The 21,695-nt window shown below is 36.0% G+C and overlaps 1 protein-coding gene across 1 annotated transcript; it reads left to right on the top strand.

The window, feature by feature from the left end:
* Positions 1-1,120: 1,120 nt before the first annotated feature.
* Positions 1,121-2,563, top strand: LOC143391213 (acidic leucine-rich nuclear phosphoprotein 32 family member D-like). The gene has a single exon (XM_076843843.2). It carries the CDS (start codon positions 1,394-1,396, stop codon positions 2,171-2,173), a length of 780 nt encoding a protein of 259 aa, XP_076699958.2. The 5' UTR covers positions 1,121-1,393; the 3' UTR covers positions 2,174-2,563.
* Positions 2,564-21,695: the final 19,132 nt, after the last annotated feature.

Here is a 21,695-nt window from a genome sequence, read left to right as displayed (position 1 = left end):
TCGGTCTATTCCCTAAAGACCTAAAAAGAGCACACTATAGGGACACTGCTACATCCATGTTCATAGCAGCACAATTCACAATAGCAAGACTGTGGAACCAACCTAGATGCCCTTCAATAGACGAATGGATAAAAAAAATGTGGCATTTATACACAATGGAGTATTACTCTGCATTAAGAAATGACAAAAATCATAGAATTTGGAGGGAAATGGATGGCATTAGAGCAGATTATGCTAAGTGAAGCTAGCCAATCCCTTAAAAACAAATGCCAAATGTCTTCTTTGATATAAGGAGAGTAACTAAGAACAGAGTAGGGAAGAAGAGCATGAGAAGAAGATTAACATTAAACAGGGATGAGAGGTGGGAGGGAAAGGGAGAGAGAAGGGAAATTGCATGTAAATGGAAGGAGACCCTCAGGGGTATACAAAATTACATACAAGAGGAAGTGAGGGGAAAGGAGGGAAAATATAAGGGGGAGAAATGAATTACAGTAGAGGGGGTAGAGAGAGAAGAGGGGAGGGGAGGGGGGAGGGGGGATAGTAGAGGATAGGAAAGGCAGCAGAATACAACAGACTCCAGAATGGCAATATGTAAATCAATGGTTGTGCAACTGAAGTGATTCTGCAGTCTATATATGGGGTAAAAATGGGAGTTCATATCCCACTTGAATCAAAGTGTGAAATATGATATATCAAGAACTATGTAATGTTTTGAACAACCTACAATAAAAATTAATTAAAAAAAAAAAAAAAGAAACAATCAATGAATAGAGAGCCTACAGAATGGGAGCAAATTTTTACCACATGCACATCAGATATCTCTAGGATATATAAAGAACTAAAAAAATTTAAACCAAAAAAGCAAACAACCCAATCAATAAATAAGCTAAGGAACTGAACAGACACTTCTCAGAAGATGATATATTATAAAGCAAATATATGAAAAAATGTTGAACATCTCTAGCAATTAGAAAAATGCAAATCAAAACAACTCCAAGATTTCATCTCACTCCAGTCAGAAACAGCTATTAAGAATACAAAAAACAGGGCGGCCGAGCCAAGCGGCGCCACGCGGGGCCGAGTGGAGCCGAGCAGCCGCCGCGCCGCGTCGCCGGTTTAAGCGCAGTGCGGGGCCGCGGCCGGGGGCGGCGGTAGTGAGGCCAACGCTGCGCTCCAGCCCCCTTTTCCCTCCATGGTTTCTCTCCGCTCCCGCGAGTAACTTGGCTCCGGGGGCTCCGCTCGCCCGCCCGCTCGCCCGCCGCAGGGGACCGCGCTGCTGGCCGCTGCCGCGAGCAGACCCCCTCCGACGGCCCTTGCCGCGCAGGCTGGGACGCCTCTCCCCCCTCCGCCCCGCCGCAGAAAGTTAAGTTTGAAGAGGGGGGACGAGGGGAACATGGACATGAAGAGGAGGATCCACCTGGAGCTGAGGAACAGGACCCCAGCAGCTGTTCGAGAACTTGTCTTGGACAATTGCAAATCAAATGATGGAAAAATTGAGGGCTTAACTGCTGAATTTGTGAACTTGGAGTTCCTCAGTTTAATAAATGTAGGCTTGATTTCAGTTTCAAATCTCCCCAAGCTACCTAAATTGAAAAAGCTTGAGCTCAGTGACAATAGAATCTATGGAGGTCTGGATATGTTAGCAGAAAAACTTCCAAATCTCACACATCTAAATTTAAGTGGAAATAAACTGAAAGACATCAGCACCTTGGAACCTTTGAAAAAGTTGGATTGTCTGAAGAGCTTGGATCTATTTAACTGTGAAGTCACTAATCTGAATGATTACCGAGAGAGTGTGTTCAGGCTCCTGCCCCAGCTGACCTACCTGGATGGCTATGATCGAGAAGACGGGGAAGCCCCTGACTCAGATGCAGAGGTGGATGGTGTGGATGAAGAGGAGGAGGATGAAGAAGGAGAAGATGAAGAAGATGAGGAGGATGAGGATGGTGAGGAGGAAGAGTTTGATGAAGAAGAAGATGAAGATGAAGACGAAGATGTAGAGGGGGAAGAAGATGAAGATGAGGTCAGCGGGGAGGAAGAAGAATTTGGGCATGATGGAGAAGTAGATGAAGATGAAGAAGATGAGGATGAGGATGAGGATGAAGAGGAGGAAGAAAGCGGGAAAGGTGAAAAGAGGAAGAGAGAAACAGATGATGAAGGAGAAGATGATTAAGACCCCAGATACACTGCAAAACAGAACTGTTCAGTATTGGTTGGACTGCTCATGGATTTGATAGCTGTTTAAAAAAGAAAAAAAAAAGGTAGCTGTGATACAAACCCCAGGACGCCCACCCACCCAAAGAGCCAAAGAATAGTTCCTGTGACATTCCGCCTTCCTCCTTTTAGTCCCTCTTGGTAATCCACCACCAAGCTTGGGGACTTTGCCCCAACAAAATTGTAAGCATTGTTAGGTTTTTTGTGTAAGATTCTTGCTGTAGCATGGATAGCTGTGATTGGTGAGTCAACTGTCCGTGGCTACCAGTCACACAGATTGTAACAGCATTTTTACTTTCTGTACAACAAAAAAAGCTTTGTAAATAAAATCTTAACATTTTGAAAAAAAAAAAAAAAAAGAATACAAAAAACAGTAAATGTTGGCGAAGATATGGGGGGAAAGGCACACTCATACATTCCTGGTGGGACTGCAAATTGGTGCAACCAATATGGAAAGCAGTATGGAGATTCCTTAGAAACCTTTGAATGGATCACCATTCAACCCAGCTATCCATCCCACTCCTTGGTTTATACTCAAAGGACTTAAAATGGCATACTACAGGGACACAGACATATCAATGTTTATAGCAGCACAATTCACAATAGCTAAACTGTGGAACCAACCTAATACCCTTCAATAGATGAATGAATAAAGAAACTGTGGTATATATACACAATGGAATATTATTAAGCATTAAAAGAGAATTAAATCATGGCATTTTCAGGTAAATGGATGGAGTTGGAGAATATCATACTAAGTGAAATAAACCATTCCCAAAAATACTAATAGCTAAATGTTTTCCCTGATACGTGGATGCTGATCCATAATTTGGATGGGGGTGGGGAAGCATGGAAGGAATGGAGGAACTTTGGATAGGGCAAAGGGGAGGGAGGGGAAGGGAGGGAGTATGGAGGTAGGAAAGATGGTGAACTGAGGTGAACATCATTACTCTAAGTACATGTATGAAGATATGAATGATATGACTCTAATTTGTGTAGAACCAGAGAAATGAAAAATTGTGCTGTTTATGTGTACTATGAATTGAAATGCATTCTGCTGTCATTTATAACAAATTAGAATAAATAAATAAATTAAAAACAAAAAACAAAAGAAAACCAAGTTGAAACCAATATGCATTAACTTACTGCTTTGGGAAAATGTGTATATGAATAAATGAAAGACTACAAATATACACTGAAATATTAACCTGTAGTCTCATTATTAGAAGCTAATAATCATTCAACATTTTTTACTTGTCCAGAGGTGTTTTTTGGTTTTGGGTTTTTTTGGTGGGTGTGTGGGTGTGGTTACCAGGGATTGAACTCAGGGGCACTCTACCACTGAGATACATCCCCAGCCCTATTTTGTATTTTATTTAGAGACAGTGCCTCACTGAGTTGCTTAGCACCTTGTTTTTGCTGAGGCTGGCTTTGAACTTGTGATCCTCCAGCCTCAGCCTCCCAGGCCACTGGGATTACTGGAATGCACCACTGTACCTGGCTTGTCCAGACCTTTTACATAAAATGTTTAAGTTTTTTCATAAGTAAAACAAACTTTAAATTTGTCATTTTATGTTTAAGTAATTATGAAATAGTTTTTGATTCCACAAAAGATATTGAAGACACTTGAGAAGTTTATAAAAGCTAATTTTTTGAGTATTTATTTATTTTTTTATTGGTTGTTCAAAACATTACAAAGCTCTTGACATATCATATTTCATACATTAGATTCAAGTGGCTTATGAACTCCCATTTTTACCCCAAATACAGATTGCAGAATCACATCGGTTACACATCCACATTTTTACATAATGCCATATTATAAAAGCTAATCTTATTGTCATATATAGATAAATTATTTTAACTTGGTGAGCTCAGGACAGTAAGGTCTCATTCTGTCCACAACCAGTAAGAAAATGACAACAAAAAATCATCTAAGTGGATCAGAGAGCGTACTCAGGAAACAATTATAACTTAATTTCACCAAGAGAAACATTTTTTCCTATGAAAATATACTAGCCTGGGTAGGAACTAAACAATCTTTAAAGAAACACATCATTTTATTGAAAGAAACTTTTGACTATTAAAGTGCCACTAGATATAATTCTATTTAAAATAAATCAACAAAGTACATCTATGATTTTGGTTTTAGTTAATGTTCAGTAGACGTTACTTCTGTAAATGGGAAGACAAATATCCCAATGCCCACCCATTAAATAACACAAAATTTCATTTAGTTTCTGTGTGCTAAAATGTTCTGCATCCAGTTATGACCAGTACAGATATGTATAGAATGAAAACTACAACCTGTTCAGAAACTTCAAGTATGAATGGTTAGCATCTACACTAATCATTACACATGCCAACTTTTGATTGTTCTCAAAACATCAATGGTAGATTTTTCTTGACTTAAAGACTGCCTCAGAACTGAATTCTACCATGGAAGTTACAGTTTCTAACCTTCCATACATTCTCTCTGGTTGTGGTTTAATTATTGAAATAATTCTAGATTCTCAGATTTCTCATTTATACTGCTAAGAAGTTTGAAAAACAAAATGACCACTAAACTAGCAAAAGTTTAATTCTGCCTTTCTTTTATTCTAGGAGCTCCTTCTTAATTTTTTTCACCTTGTACCAACTTCAAAGGCATGAAAAAAATATATACAAATAATTCTCATTATTCTAAAGTCCCCTTTTTGAAAATATAAACTGGAAACAATTATAAAGTTATTTATAAATACTCACTATTGGAAGTGGAATTTTCTGTTTGTTCAAAGTAAGTAATGAAAGACAACTTCCTATTGAGAAATCAAAAACTAAGTGAACTGTTACAGACATGCCTACAAACATAAATTACAACTTTTCATCTATTTTTAAAGTGTAATGACTCATCTTTGCTATTTGACTATAGATTGCATTTAATCTAATGTTTGTATGTAACTAAATTGAATCCTTAATTTTTTGAGCATTCAAATTAATTTTATTCTTGACTGGATTCATTTTTTTTTTTTTTTTTTTTTTTTGTATGCTGAGGATTGAACCCAGGGCCATGTCATGTGAATGTGAGGCAATCACTCTAGCATCTGAGTTATATCCCAGGATTCGATTTTTTAAGAAAAAGAATACTACTTCTGAAAGTTTCTGTCCTACTTGTTTATAAACTACCTTCAGTGGTTGATATCATCCAGTTGATATCTATATCACAAGTGTTTGTGAAACTCTTCAAAGTTTCCTCAATTAATTCACATAATTTATTATAAGCATCCAAACAGATAATGTTACACTCAAAAAAAATTATTATTCTCATTTTCCAAATGAAGGAATGGAGACAGAAACAAATATTATAGATTCACAACCCTAATAGTCCCTTACTGAGCTTTTTTGATGAAAATTCTTTCCTAAACTTCACAATGATTGAAGATTGTATTCTCTAGAAAACGAAACAGAAGTTCAAGAATCTTTAAAAATTGGTCCAAGACTAAGTAATAAAAAAGTGCATTCAGGGTAATAATCCCTTAAATGTAGGAAAACATCTCTATGTCTCTTCATTATTTGGGCTATTTTAAATTTTAAGTTAAAAAGTATTATAACTTCTGCTTTAGATATTTAGAAAATCCACACAATATTCTGAAAATAAATATCCTAATCCTCAAAACAATTTCAGTAAATCTTTGAACTTTACAAACTAAAGAGTCTTAAATAAAACTTTTAATAAAATTCATTTATTAAAATAAATATCTATTCAACATAGAAACTGCAGCATGAAAAGAATTACACATTTGCATATCAATTAACAAAATAAGGTTCTCTGAAAGTTAATTTTAAGTAGATCAATTTTTCCTTTCTACCCCTCACATGTTTCATTCATATATCCATACACTTCTTCCTACCCCAGGCAGTGACCAGGCCAAGGAATTAAATAGCAAAAATACCCTCCTCCCCTAAGAGGTGTTCTCTCCAGTGAAAGAGGCACGGAAAATTAATGTAACTTGGAAAGAAATTATAAAATGTTAAGAAATATTTGAGAGACTACAGAAAAAAGAAGCTATAAAAAATTATGTACATCTTTAATGCTTCTTTGCCAATTCTTTGTGATTTTGAATTCAACCTTTGAAGTAAAGTTGTTTAAAACCCGTGACAAAGCACAAATATTCCTGTTGCAAATTTTAGTCAGATAAATAGTCAACAAGTATTTGAAAAAACTCACTGATCATTAAAGAAATGCAAATCATCAGGGGATCATCAGGGAAATGCAAATTAAACCCACAATGAGAAAAGGATAACTTGAAAAAATTAGGAAGACTACTCAAGAAGAGGAAGGGGAATAATGGGGAGGGGTGGGTATTATTAAAGTATGCTATCTGCATATTCAAATATGCTACATAATTAAAATGCACTAATAGGAGCTGGGGATGTGGCTCAAGCGGTAGCGCGCTCGCCTGGCATGCCCAGGTTCCATCCTCAGCACCACATACAAACAAAGATATGTCCGCCGAAAACTAAAAAATAAATATTAAAAAAAAATTCTCTAAAAAAAAATGCACTAATAAAAAAAAAATAAGATATCATCTCGCCCAAGTTAGAATGGCTATTATTAAAAAGATAAAAAATAACAAATGCTAGCAAGGATGTGTAGAAAGAGGAACTCTCATATAATGTTGGTGGGAATGTAAGTTAGTATTGTAATTATGGAAACAGAACTACCACATGAGCCAGCAATCCCATTGCTAGGTATATATCCAAAGGCAATGAAATCAGAATATCAAAGATACCTGTATTCTCATATATACTGCAGCAATTATACACAATAGCCATGACATGTAATCAATGAAAGTGGCCATCAATGGATGAATGGATTAAAAAAATGTACATAAATACAATGGAATATTATTCAGCCATAAAAATTGAAACCCTGTCATTTGCAGCAATATGAATAAAATTGGAAGACATTATGCTAAGTTAAAAAAAGCTAGGCACAGAAAGACAAATTCTGCATGTTCTGATTCATATGCAGAAACAAAAATAAAGTTGATCTCATAGTATCAGAAGGTAGAACAGTAGTTATTAGAGACCGGGAATGTTAGGAAACAGACAGATAAGGGGGGTGGGAACATGAGGTCCATAGAATAATTCTATAAAATGGGCCCATGGGGCTGACCCCCACATACTTTCTTTTCCAAGAAGCAATTTACCTGCAGCCCTGCCTGACCTAAGTAGACAGGATATGTCACATTCCTCAGCAAACTACCTGTTCACTGCAGGAGAAATGCAGGATCAAAGTAATGTTGATAAGAGGAAACCAAATTACCCTGAAGGAGGAGAGTTTTGTGACCAGATCCTGAAACTCTGGGAGATAAAGGTAGTTGCCCCTAATCACAAAATCTGTAAGAATAAATGGTTAAAAACCCAATCAGAACTTGTCAGCATGGGCCCAGGCAACCTAGAGTTGCCACAGCAGTGGGTACTTGAAAGTCTGATGTCACCCTGCTGTCAGTCAAGTCAAGAGGTGGGTCTGGACAGTACTCTCTGGAAACTTCTCTGGTGTTTTAGTCAGCTTTTTTTGCTGCTGTGATTAAAGGATCTAACTAGCACAACTATAGAGGGGAAAGAGTTTATTTGAGGGCTCATGGTTTCAGAGATCTTAGTCCAGAGAAGGCTAGCTCCATTCCTCAGGGCAGAGTGTGTGGCAGAGGGAAGCAGCTCACATCATGGTGGTCAAGAAGCAGATAGAGAGACTCCAGCGCCAGATACAAAATATATATCCCATAGCCATGCCCCTAGTTAACCACTTCCTCCAGCCACCTGCCTCTAGTTACCACTCAGTTAATCCCATCAGGGATTGGTTTACTGATTGGTTTGAGACTCTCATAATCTCATCATTTCTCCTCTGAAATCTCTTGCATTGTCTCACACGTGAGCTTTTGGGGGACTCCTCATATTCAAACCTTAACATCTGGGATCCTCAATAAAACTGGAAAGCAGGAGTTGCATGTTGTCCCTCTCCTCTCTGAGAGGACCCACTCTGCAGCTTGAGAGTGTCCCCTTCCCTTTTCCTATCCCTTCAATAAACTCATCCCTTTTACTCTGAGTGACATGTCTGGAATCTAACTTGATCACAAGAATGGGGATTTGAAGCAGGGGACTTCACATTGTCTCTGTTTCTCAGAAGTTCCCAGTTCTGTAATAGGAAGAGGGTACTACAGAGAAATTTTGAATTTATTCAAAATTTGGAACCCTTTTAGGGTATCAAAATATAGTTAAGAGAGAAGGAAAAAGTTCTTTTATTCTGTAGCACAATAGGATGCTTATAGTTTATAACAATTTATTATATATCTCAAAATAACTAGAATGGAGGATTTCAAATATTCCCAAAGAAATGCTAATGACCCTGATTTGATTGCTACACAGACTATACGTGTACCCAATTATCACATTGTAACCAGTAAATATGCGCAATAATTATACATCAACTAAAAATAATTCCATGAAACAGTTGTTTTCAGTGTTTTCCATAGTAAACTTTATGTAAGTTTGTAAAAATGCTCAGAGCAGAGCTTGAAAAAGAAATACAATTCCTATGTTTAAATAAAATACTTACAAAAATCTATTCAAATAGGAAAATGTAGTGATGCAATTTTTCAGAACCAAGATAGAACCAGAAACAAGAATGTGTTGTTTTTCACACAAAGTCAAAAAATACACTATATTTTTTATGACCTGAAATAGGAACACTATAAAGAAAATGAAAAAAAAAATTGCTTTTCCCAACTTACATGCTTGTGGTTTTTAGAGCTAAAAGGGACTTTAATGACACCATCCCCCTTCAAAAGTTGTCTAATAAACACTGGGATCCTGAGAGATACAGTGGTATAGAAAGGGCACAGAATACTACTGGAGACACCCTGGGCTTCGACTCTAAGAGGAAACCTGGGTGGTATCTGCATATGTTTGGGAAAGGATAATAGAGATCTCAGATCAGTCCCTGCATGGTGGCTAGACACACGCAAACCCCATGAAAAAACAGAATGCCAAAAGGAAGACTCAGTTTTCATTATTGTTCTGTCTGAAGTTATGTACACAGTATAAATTCCTTCTGAAACATTCCTGTGCTCTGCTAGTCTCCTAAAAAGTCCATCTTCCTCCCCCATCCTCTTCCCCTTAAAAGACAGATCAAATATCAACACTAACAAAAATCTGCCATCATTTCTGCTCACACTGATCTTTATTTTCTTTAAACTATTCTTACACTAACTTTAACTGGTAAGTAATAACACATATTGTGCATATTAATGGGGTAATGGGATATTTTGATACATGTATTCACAGTGGTATGTTTAACAGGTTAAACAGTGTCTGTCTCCTCAAACATTTGTCATTTCTTTAAGAACTTTTAAAGCTCTTTTTTTCAAGCATTTCAAATTTTTTTTCAAGCATTTCAAAAGACGTTTTTGCTGTCTATGGTCACCCTATTGTGCTAGAACATTGCTCTGATCTTGAACAGGGAGGGTTTTATTACAATACACAGGACAGATCCTGGAGCCCAGGGACTAGAGTTTACTTCTAGATGAGCTTCTAGTGGGTTGTGTGAGCTTGGGCAGGTAAGCATGGTAGCTTCAGTCTGCCTTTAAGAGGGAACACATGCACACAGGTGGCCTAACAAACCAGCACTCTCCCACTGATTTATGCACTAGTTTTGTCTCCTTAGTTAAGTGACAAGTTTTGTATGTGATAAAATCCTAGATTAGATATGAATATTGAGATTTTGGAAGTGTTCCTACATAATAACATGAATTTCCCCTCCCCCAGTTCTATGCACTTGAATTTGATGTCCAAGATGTTTTCTAATTCCATTAGCTCAATTAGTTTCTTTACTGACAAGCAACCAAGACACAGAGGGGTTAAGTGATAAGATCAAGAAACAACAGTTAGTTATTTGTAGTCAGTTGATTCTGACTTTTATTCTTGTATTTTTCTTTCTTTCTTTCTTTCTTTTTTCCTTTTGTATGATATTGGTAAAGAAAGGTACAAGTTTTTTGAATGGCTTAAATGCAGATCTGCCTATATGTTAATGAATTATTTCTAAATATCCCTACAAGTATTACTTTCCATAGACTTTTTTTTTTCAAAAATAGAAAACACATTAGATATTCTTGGAAGGCAAAAGAGAAGAATCTATAAATAAAGTTTAGGTTACTGAGGTAATTTTAAATACACACAGTAAAAATCTGAACACGTGCATTCTTCTGGAAAATAGGGTATACATTTTTAAGTAGATACAGCAGTCTATAAAAAGAATAAGAACCACTGACATAAATGATCTCTTGAGTCTCTTTAAAATTCTATGAATCTAGCATTAAATCTGTTAATTATAAAAAGCTAGATTTTTGTGGTCAAATATTTGATTATTAGAAAGAATCAAAATGTAATATGTATTATTTTAAACTTCAGAAAAATGAAATTAACTTCTATTTATAAGACAATGCTAAAATAAATATTTTTCATTCTTTCTGGTCTTGAGTCACTGCATTTTGGAAGTCATGGAATGAATGAACTTTATATTACTACAAAGGGCAATACAAACTGCGGATGTGCTTGCGTCTAGGAAGGTCACATCACCCCTCATCACAGTGAGCACTGCTTTCCAACTGTGGGCATGTGAAGCTGTGCATCATCTTTTATAGGAACATTCTTCCTCCAGTTTGTAATATTTCCATTTTTATAAACAAAGTCATCCAGCCATGGTGGCATGTGCCTGTAGTTCCAACTACTTGGGAGACTGAGGAAGGCAGATCATGTGAGCCCAAGAGTTTGGGGTCAGCCTGAACAGCACAGTGAGACTCCATCTCAATATTAAACAAACAAACCCAAAAAAACTATAGCCAATTAGAATACAAGTAGAATAAACTCAATATCATAACAGAACCTAAATCAGGAGGAATCAAGGAACAGCTCTATCTTTCTTGGGGAAATTACTTAACCTTGTTCAGGTTTCAGGTTTCATTGCTATATACATAAGCAAGTCAAGAACTGAATTTCTCTGGCTTTCTTTTACCATCTTCCAAAACTTTACTTTAACCTAAAGATGGCTCCTCTACAGTTGTTTATCTTGGCTAAACAAAGTATAGAAAAAAGAACCAAGAAGATCTAGCAAAGGATAAATAAGAGAGTTATCTAATTCTTGCTGAGTCAGCCCTCCAAAATGCAGTATTTTACACACAGTACTACAGATTTTTCTCAGCTCATACAAAACTATTTTGCCTATATTCAAAAAGGGAAGTTTAAAAATGCCTTCTGGAAACAAATTATTTGAGAGTTCAGTTGTTTGGGATAAAACAGCAATACACATTTAGGTACAGATATGATAAAATTATTCATTTGGATTCACTTAAGAATTTGGAAGAAATTCTTATATTCACTTTATGAGATAATAAGATGAAGTTCACTACATCCCAGTGATCAAGTAAATTAAAATCGGAGATGGGAAATGTGTAAGGGAGATTTTTCATATTTTAATATTTGTGTATTTTTTCTCTTTTGTATCTGTCATTCAAAAATATTCAAATAGGAAAAATAAAATTTCCATGTGAGGAAATATAGTAAGAATTGACTTTTGTCTTAGTTCAGAGAGGCTGCTATAACAAAATACAATAGACTTAATGGTTTAAAACATTTATTAGAATCTAGAGGCTAGGGATTCTAAGATCAAGACATTGATAGATTTGGAATCTGGTGAGAGCTCATTTCCTGATTCAAAGATAGCTGTCTTCCTATTGTGTCCTCAGAGGACACAAGGAAGAAGGAGTGTCTTTCAAGGGCACTAGACCCATTAATGAGGGGTTTCACCCTCATTATCTCCCAAAGACCTCACTTTGTAATATGGGATAGGATTTCAAATATTAATTGAGGGACACAAACATTCTATACTTGGTCCTCAAAATTTATGTCCTTCTCACATGTAGAATGCATTCATTTCATCCCCCAAAGCCCTAGAATTCTTAATTTATTCCAGCATCAACTCTAAAATCTCAACTCCAAAGTCTCATCTAAATATCATCTAACTCAGACAGGTGTAAGACTAAAGTATGCTTCATCTTGAAGGAAATCCCTTTCCATGGGTAAGCCCATAACACCAACCAAGTTATGTGCTTCCAAAATACAATGGCAGGCTAGACATTCCCATTCCAAAATAAAGAAATAGTAAAGAAGGAAAAGATAATGGATCTCAAGTAAATCCAAAACTTAATGGAGCAAAAAACATTAAATGTTAAGGTTCAATAATAATCTTCTTTGGCTGAATGCTTTACCCCCTGGACCCACTGTGATGGCAATATCACACCTATAATTCTTTGAGATGCTGCCCAAGCCCTGGGTCTCTGTGGTTGCCCGTCCATGTCATAGATCTCTACTATGGCCCCACCTCTGAGTGGCTGTCTCCCAAGATAGGAGATGATTCCATGTCCAACCTATTGTGAATAGTGCTATATAAACACCGCCTATCTTGTTGGGAGGCTGATTTTATTTCGTTTGGATATATAACCAGAAGTGGGATATGTGAATCATGTGATAAGTCTATTTTATATGTTTTTGTTTGTTTGTTTTTTGTGAACCCTCCATACTGGTCTCCATAAGGGCTTTACTAATTTCATATTCTCACCATAGTGTCTAAGAGTTCCTTTTACTCCATATCCTCACCAGCATTTATTTTTGTTTTGTTGTCATTATTATTATTATTGTTCTTTTAGTAATAGCCATTCTATCTAGGATGTGATGGTATCTCACTATAATTTTATTTGCATTTTTCTGATGGCTAATGAGTATTTTTCCATATAATTATTGACCATTTGTATTTCATCTTCTGAGAAATATCTACCCAGAACATTTCACCATTATTAAATTGGATTATTTATTTAATTGTTATTGCTAATTATTTTGAACTCTTCATATATTCTGGATATTAGACTTTGATGAGTAGCTACCAGATATTTTCTCCCATTCTATAGGTTTTCTCATCACTCTGTAAGTTTCTTTTGCTGTAAGGAAGCTATTTAGTTTGATTTAATTCTATTTGTCAATCTTTGCTTTGGTTTCCTGTACTCTTGGAGTACTATTCAGAAAATCTCTGCCTATCCCATGTCTTTAAGGTTTTTTTTAACCTCCTGTAGTTTCAGAGTTTCATGTCCTACATTAAGGTTCTTGATCCATTTGGGGTTGATTTTTGTGCAGGGTACAAAAGAGGGAATCAAGCTTTTGTCTTCTGCATGTAAACATCCAGTGTTCCCAACACCATTTGTTAAAGAAGCTGTTCTTTCCTCAATGTATGTTTTTGGCAACTTTGTTGAGAATCAGTTGGCTATGGATGTGTGGTTTATTTCTGAGTTCCCTAATTTGTTCCATTAGTCTTTGTGTGTGTGTGTTTATGCCAATACCGTGCTGATTTTGTTACTACGGCTCTGTAGCATGTCTTTAAATAAGGTATTATGATGCCTTGAGCTTTGCTATTTTTGCTTAAATTTGCTTTGACTATTCAGGATTTTTGTGCTTTTGTTGTGAATTTTAAGGTTATTTTTTATAGTTTTGTGAAGAATGTCACTGGTGTTTTCATGTGGATTAAATTGAATCCATCATTCTTTTGGGGTAGTATGGACATATTAATTAATTCTTCTACTCCACGGACTTAGCGGGTCTCCCACTGTTTAATGCTTTCTACAATTTCTTTAAGTTCCTTAAATTTCTTTCTTTAGTATTTTATAATTTTCACTATAGAGGTCTTTCACCTCCTTGGTTAAGTTAATTCCCAGGTATTTTGTGCACAACTATTGTGAATAGGATTGCTTTTGTGACTTTTTTTTTCAGGAAATTTATTATTGGTGTATAGAAAAGCTACTGATTTTGTACAATGCTTTTGTATGGTACATTACAGCATATTACAGATTTATCATTTCTAATAATCTTTTGGTGGTATCTTTAGGTTTTTCTATGTACTTTATATTATTTGCAAACAAGAATAGTTTGACTGTCTCCCTTCCTATTTATATGTATCTTGTTTCTTTCTCTTGCCTAATTACCCTGGCTAGCACTTCTAGTACTATAGTGAATTGGAGGGGTGAGAGTAGAAATGCTGGTCTTGCTCCTACCTTAGGGAAACCTTTTCAGCTTTTCCCCACTCAGTATGATGCTGGAAGTTCAATAAACCCCAAGGGGGGCGAGGGATATGAAGAACACTAAACCATGTCATATCATAAGTCTGACAAGCAAGGATATCTTTTCCAAACACTGGACTTAACCTCAATTCCTATATTATACCATGTACAAAAAGTCATAAAATCTAAATTTAAAAGGTAGATTTATAAACCTTGTAGAAGAAAATACATTTGTGATTATGGAAGAAGCAAAATTTCATTGGACACAAAAATCAGTAACCATTAAAGGAAAAAAGTGATAAATTAAGATCAAAGTTTAGAAAAAATAATCCTTTTAAAAGAAGCCATTTAGAAAACAAAATGCAAAAACTAGATATGCATACATATCTATATCACAATATCATAATCACAAATTTGTGTGACAAAGCACTTGTACAGATTTATATCCTTACAACATAAGATTTTTTAATTTAAATATGGGCAAAATACTTGAATAGAAACTTAACAGATGAGTGTGGGTAGTCAATGAATACATAGAAAGTTGATCAACATCGAGAAATGCAGTTTAAAACCTCCCTGAGATACTGTTTTAGAGTCATTAGTATACATAAAATTAGAAGACTAATGGTCTTGGTAAGAATATAAAGCAACTGAAACTCATAAATTGCTGGTAAGGATGCAGACAGAGATGATCATTTGAAACTAGTTGAGCAGTTTCTTTATAAGATTAAACATACATTTTCCAAAATGGCATAACAATTCTACTCCCAGATATTTATCCAAAAGAAATGAAAATATGTGCCTTCAAAAACCACATATGTAAATCTATATCACAATATCATAATCACAAATTTGTGTGACAAATTTTCTCATAAGAGTAAAAAGAAAAAACAAGTCAAATATTTATTAACTATAGGTAAAATGACAAAATACTTGTGCATTCCTTCAATAGACTGCTACTCAGCATTACGATCATACAAACTACTAAAATACACAAATGTGTGAATCGTGAAAAACATCATATTGTGAAGTCACAATATACAAAAGAGAAAGGGTTAAGAAAAGGAAAGAAAGAATTTGACAGGAGTGGTAAAAATGTCATATCTCTGGGTTAGTTTTGTCAGAGGTGTTCATGTTAGTCAAGACTATTAAACTGAGCAGTTATAATTTAAATACAGTAAAACGAACAGATTTTAGTTTAAAAATATCAGTGGGAGCTGAGTGATCATGGTAGACACCAAAGACTATCATTATAGTACATGCATGCATGTAGACAGAGACAAGACGCCACATCTCCCTTTGAGAATGCACTTGCTACCCAGTTATGGAGAATGTAAATGTGAAAACAAGGCTCCCAGATCTCAGCAGCTGAGAACCCCTAAAGAACCTGCCCTGCCCAACCTCATGCCCTTCCTAGGGCAGCATGCATCTCATGATTAAATTAGACCCAGACCTTTTGGCCTGGCTCAGGCTATATTAGTAGATGGTATGGTACTTATTCTGGCTCGCCTCACCTTTGGTGCACCTTCATGTTTCTTTTATCTAATCCTGCTCCCTCTTCCTTCCTTTCATAGGTATTGTTACCTAATGCATACCTTACACCCTAAACTCCATTTCCATGACTATTTCCAGAAAACCAACTTGCCACACCATATAATACATTCCTACAAAATCTCTTCAGAAAGTTTTCTTGCCTTTGGTCACAGAATCCTTGCCTTGGAAGAATGTAAGCAAACTTTCCATCTGGACTAACTTAAACCTGGTGCCTCTCTTCTATCTTTTCTTTTTTTTTTTTTTTTTTGTTGTTGTTGTTGTTTTAAATATGTTTTTAGTTGTCAATGAACTTTCTTTTATTTATTTATATGCAGTGCTGAGAATCCAACCCAGTGCCTCACACATGCTAGGCAATGCTCTAACACTGAGCCACAACCTCAACCCGTCTTCTCTTTTCTGACAGTACATTGGGATCTTTTCTAGGTGCTCTGCTTTCATCCAGCAGTAAATCAAGTCAAGATCTCAGCAAGAAATAAATGGCATACTCAAACTAGGTAATTGAAGTGAATATAAGAAAAAAAAAAGAGTACTCTATAAAGGCTGGGCAGGCTGTAGGAAAATGAGCGAGGGGTTAATTTGGTAACTTGAGTCCAAAATTAATAGGAAATAGTAAGAAACTACCATTGGTCCTGAAAGCATTGGAAAGATTTAGAACTAGGCAAAGATTTGTGTGAAAGGATTTCAGAGAGAATTATACTGAAAATTGTCAAGCTTTTTAATAATTATAATTATTACATAATTCCATTCTAGTGTTTATATAAAAGTAGTAAAATGATTGAAATAATTTCTAAATCTGACTCTTCATTAACACTCCTAATGAATCTTATTTGGCCTATGGTTGTATGTCAATTCTTACACTCACTTCATTGATTCAGCAAATATTTACTGAATACTTATTATGCCAGACATTCATATAGCCAAAGATTTATGAATATATTCAAACTACATTGAAGTTGCATTTAAAGTTTCAATGATGTACTCTGCAATTGGATATTTTTACCACTTGACACATCTGTATTATCTATAGACATCATAGACTAGAGATACATTCAACTAACTGGAATTTATATTATAATTAATATCATAATTATGTACTTTGTAGGATTATTGAACTTTGTTGACACAGTCAATTATTTTTTGGTGAATGATGTATATAAGTATTCAATTTTCAGATTTAGGGTAAGAAAAGTACCATAGAGTAAAATGTTCAAAACAAAGAAGCAAACAACAGGTAACAGAATTACTCAAATATTATATACTTTGAAAATTTAAGCTGTGACTATTAGAATGATGAAAAACTGAAAAACCTCTGTGGTATTGGATCCTCTAGGAAGCAGACACCCAAGAGAAGGTAGAAGAGGAAAAGATTCACTGTAGGTTGCCTGTGGAAAGGTTGAGGACTTCAGACTCTACCACACTTCTGAAACTCATGAAAAGAGAGAGGGAACAAGAAGCATTGGAGAGGGAAAGCCCCAGGCTCTGCAAAGGCTCACTTTGCCAACTAGGAAAGATTTCTGGTAAAAGAGTCTCATATTGGACCAAAAGGGTCAAACACTATTTATTTCACCAGGGCTCAGTCTTTGATTGGGTTCATCTAGTGAGATGGAATGGCCAAATGCCAAATGACCTGGCAATTCAGAAGGTATGGAGACTTTCAGTAAACTATACATCTCACAGATGATCAGCAGATTTTTTTCTTAAAGTGATATTTGAACAATGGCCCTTCATGACTACCACCATTCCCTGAAGCTCCAAGCAGATCCACTTTTCCTTATACATTAATGGACCAGTTGGTAAATGTTGTTGTAAATGTCATGTTGTTGATCCCATTTGCAGTCACCATTCCTGTGCTCATGAACACTCCATTCATGTGCCCATCATGAACAATGAACAATGACAAGGATGAACAATGACAAGGCTGGATAATGCTAACTGATTGAAACATTTTTTATCTACTTTGCTGTTCCTTGCCTTTTCCATGGCAGGGACTTACTTTCTGATGATCGTTACATGCAATATAAAAATCTTCACAGTTCATACCCATTCTCAACTGCCCATGTGTCTGTCACAAATTTCCTTGTATACAATCTTTCAGTTCTTTTCTTTGTAGGACTCTGACAAACTGGCCAGACCACTTAACCACTGTACAGGAGCATGTTCAAATATATGTATATCTGAGAATGATACTGTAATTCTGTGTCAGGGAGCTGGATGACCTCAGTCTTTAGCTCATCTATTCCTGTCTTCTGATTTTAACATGTTTAATAGCACCCTTGATAGCTAACTACTTATTTCGCCTCTGGAGACACCATTATCCATCTCCACAATTCCCTCATAGTCAAGCCACTTAGATGATTTCCTTTCTAACCTTGCTGGCTGTTACAGTAATTGTGGCTTCTGGAAGTTAAAAACCAACACTTATTATTTTCTGACCCCATCATCCCCATTGCAATTAAAAGCCCAGTTTTGTGGCGACTTTTCCTCCTGTCAGTCCTGGTAGGCACAGAAAAGCCACCAAAATCCTTTTAAGTGACACTGGTTTTCCTTGTACCAATGCATTCCTAATGTTGAACATGTCACTTGGGCCCTCCAGGAAATAAGTATATAATTCTCTGTTGGGTCTTCTGCCCTTCTGTAACATATCTATTTTAGCAGACCTCCCTTTCAGCAACTTTTGACACTTTCCTATACAATGTCAAATGCAAAATTGGATAACATATGTTTCATCACAAAGTTGGGTGGACAAATGCTTTTATTCGCACTACAAAATCTGAGTATATTATCAGAGGTTAGCACTGAGTGGTAATATTATAAGGATTTTTTTCCCTATGGTTTTACATATTTCCTTAGATCTTTCAAATCAAAGGACACAAAATTGATGACAAAAATTAATGGAAAAGATACAGAATACCTTTGAGTAACATGAATTATTTCTTCATATTGTTCCTATTCTTACAGGACTAAATTGATTTGGACTGTGTAAGTAGAAAATAGGCTATGGTGAATTTAGGATACCAAATAGAATAACAGAGTTTGTTGTGCATGAGTAAAATTGATGTTGAAAACTCCCTAGGATATCACTTGTGGTACTACAATATAGGAGCTAAGAAAGCAAAAAAAGTTCACCAATTTCAAGTAGTATCTTGGAAATTAGAGCCACACTATGATTATTTTATGAGTAAAATTCAGCACTTTTGTTCTTATCTGGAATTGTATAATTCAACTATAGTTTCAAAGATGTTCTGGAAACTGAATCCCCAAAGCCTCAGTGTTAAGAGTAGGATTTTTGAGAGGTGATTAGGCTAGGAGGTTCCATCCTCTCAAATGGATTAATTAAAATTAACACTTGACTCTGTGAGTCTGATCTTTCCTTCTCCCATCCTCTTACCTCTGCCCTGGGACCATGTAGCAAGAAGGGACTTGCAAGATGCCAGTACCTTAACTTTGGGCTTTCCAGCCTCCAAATCTTTAAGGAATTAATTTTTTTTTCTTTATAAATCACCCACTCTGCAGTATTCTGTTACAGCAACATAAAATAGTCTAAGATACAAGCCTTCTCCTATTCTTACAGGACTAAATTGATTCGAACTGTGTAAGTAGAAAATAGGTAGAGGTTTTTCAATTTTATGCATTATGCACAAATACCCTTTTACTGATTTTTCAAGCTATAGCTCTAACTTCCAGATTTGAAAATATACCAGTATGCACAATTATTAACAAAGTTTTTTTTCTAAAACTACTGCATTTAACAAGTACAGAAAATGGATGCATCTCAAAAGATGATCTCTGAGTCTACTACCAACACCAAATAATTTGTCCAAACTATCGGAAAATTTCGCAAGGAGAACCAGAAAAAGAATGAGACAAACTGAGCCAGAATCATACACGATTGTTGGATTTTCTGTTTCTCCTGATCATTCCTCCTGTCGATATGAAGCCAAGATCTTGAACAACCAGACCACATCACAGAAACTGCCTTCTTTGTTCCATCCCATCATTACTGTGTTAGTCCATTTTATATTGATAATAACATAATACCTAGACTAGCGTGTGTGTGTGTGTGTGTGTGGTGTCTGTCTATCTGGCATCTCTCTTCCTTCTTATGAAGCCACAAAGGATTCAGTCATGGGGCACCACATTAAAGAACTTATCTAACCCCAATCACTTTCCAAAATCCTACCTCTGAACACCATAGTCAGATAAAGTTTCTACCCTCTTGACACCTCACAGGGAAGATTAAATTTCAACACAAGTTGCAGAGGGGACAAACCATATTCCAACTACACCAATTACTATCACTGCAGTATAAGATTTTGAAGTTAGACAGTCTTGGATCCAAGTTCTAATTCTCATGTGGGAATTTTTACAAGTTACCTATCCTCTTTCAGCCTCTTTCATTATTTGTAAAGTAGAACTATCTACCATGGGGCATATTTACAAAGATAAAAGACAATGTATACTAAGCACTTAGCATTATACTTAGTACATCGTAGGTACTCAATAAAATGATAGCTAACTTACTTTAATGTAATTTAACCTTGATTTTATGACATCCTCTCTGCCTCTATCTATTCCCACTTCTGCCCATCTTTCTAATTGTTGCCAAAGATCCCATAATTTAAAATAAAATGAATTGTGCCATTTTCTTATTAACTAATTCAATCACAATGCTTTCAAATCTACTCTAAAATCCTTATAAAACCTTCAAATGCCTTTATGGCTTGACTTAATTTTTTTTCAACTCCTCACATTCATCAGGCCAATGCCAACATTTGAAAATATGCCAGGTGTGTTTGATACAGTGTCAAGCAAGACCTATATTGTCCATATTCATGGGGCATATTTAACAAGCTGCTGGCCCTACCAAAGTTACCTCTTGCCAGAGTAGATGCTTACTCACCTCATTTATGAAGGTATAAATTAATGTTAATACCTTCAAGTATCAAATAGGGGCTACCACAGAGATGAAGGTGAGGACAAGATTCAAATCTTATCAAGAGGACTTTCAGATGAAAAGAAGATAAACATAAAAGTGGTAAAAATCAGCTTCTGGTTTTAGTCTTGACATTAATGAAGGAGGGAAAAAAATGCTACAGGAGGCAATAGGAGTATGTACAACTGAAGGAGAGTTCAAATATATTTGCAGTGATTAACAGAGAGATTTCCCAAATAAATTATCATGAGGGCTGGGCTCTTTTTTTGAAGGGAGAGGCAGTGGGGCAGATACCAGGAATTGAACTCAGGGTTAGTGGAGCCACATCCCCAGCCATATTTTGTATTTTATTTAGAGACAGGATCTCACTGAGTTGCTTAGCAACTCACCATTGCTGAGGCTGGCTTTGAACTCATGACCCTCCTGCATCAGCCTCTCCAGCCACTCGGATTACAGGTGTGTGCCACTGCAACCAGGCAAGGCTGAGCTTTTAAGGTGGATGGGATTGCTACAACTAGGGGAGATGAAAGGACTTTCCAACCAGTGAATAGATCATCAACTCAGGCTGATCAACTTGCCAGTCAAGTTTAAAGTTACTGCAGAGCAACAAACTGCTCCTGTGTAACCTTTAGGATTGGTAAACTACAGGAAATCTGGTTGTCTTACAGCAGCATTGAACTTTGAGATATATCAGCAACATCTGGAAAGCTAAGAAATCAAACAGTGGCCAGCCCAGCCCAGGTTCTTTGAAGGAGTCTAAGGTCTGAGCCTGTTTGTATCAACTTTCCCACGTGATTCTGTTACATACAAGATTTGAAGGAGCTAAGTTACTGCCTTTGAAAATGTGGACCACA

This window comes from Callospermophilus lateralis, chromosome 2, assembly GCF_048772815.1.
Source record: "Callospermophilus lateralis isolate mCalLat2 chromosome 2, mCalLat2.hap1, whole genome shotgun sequence".
Lineage (NCBI taxonomy): Eukaryota > Metazoa > Chordata > Mammalia > Rodentia > Sciuridae > Callospermophilus > Callospermophilus lateralis.
The sequence above is the reverse complement of the archived record's forward strand: the minus strand, read 5'-3'. Positions and strand labels throughout refer to the sequence as shown.

Excerpts from the sequence above, each read along its gene's own strand:
- LOC143391213 (XM_076843843.2), top strand. The coding sequence starts at position 1,394 with ATGGACATGAAGAGGAGGATCCACCTGGAGCTGAGGAACAGGACCCCA.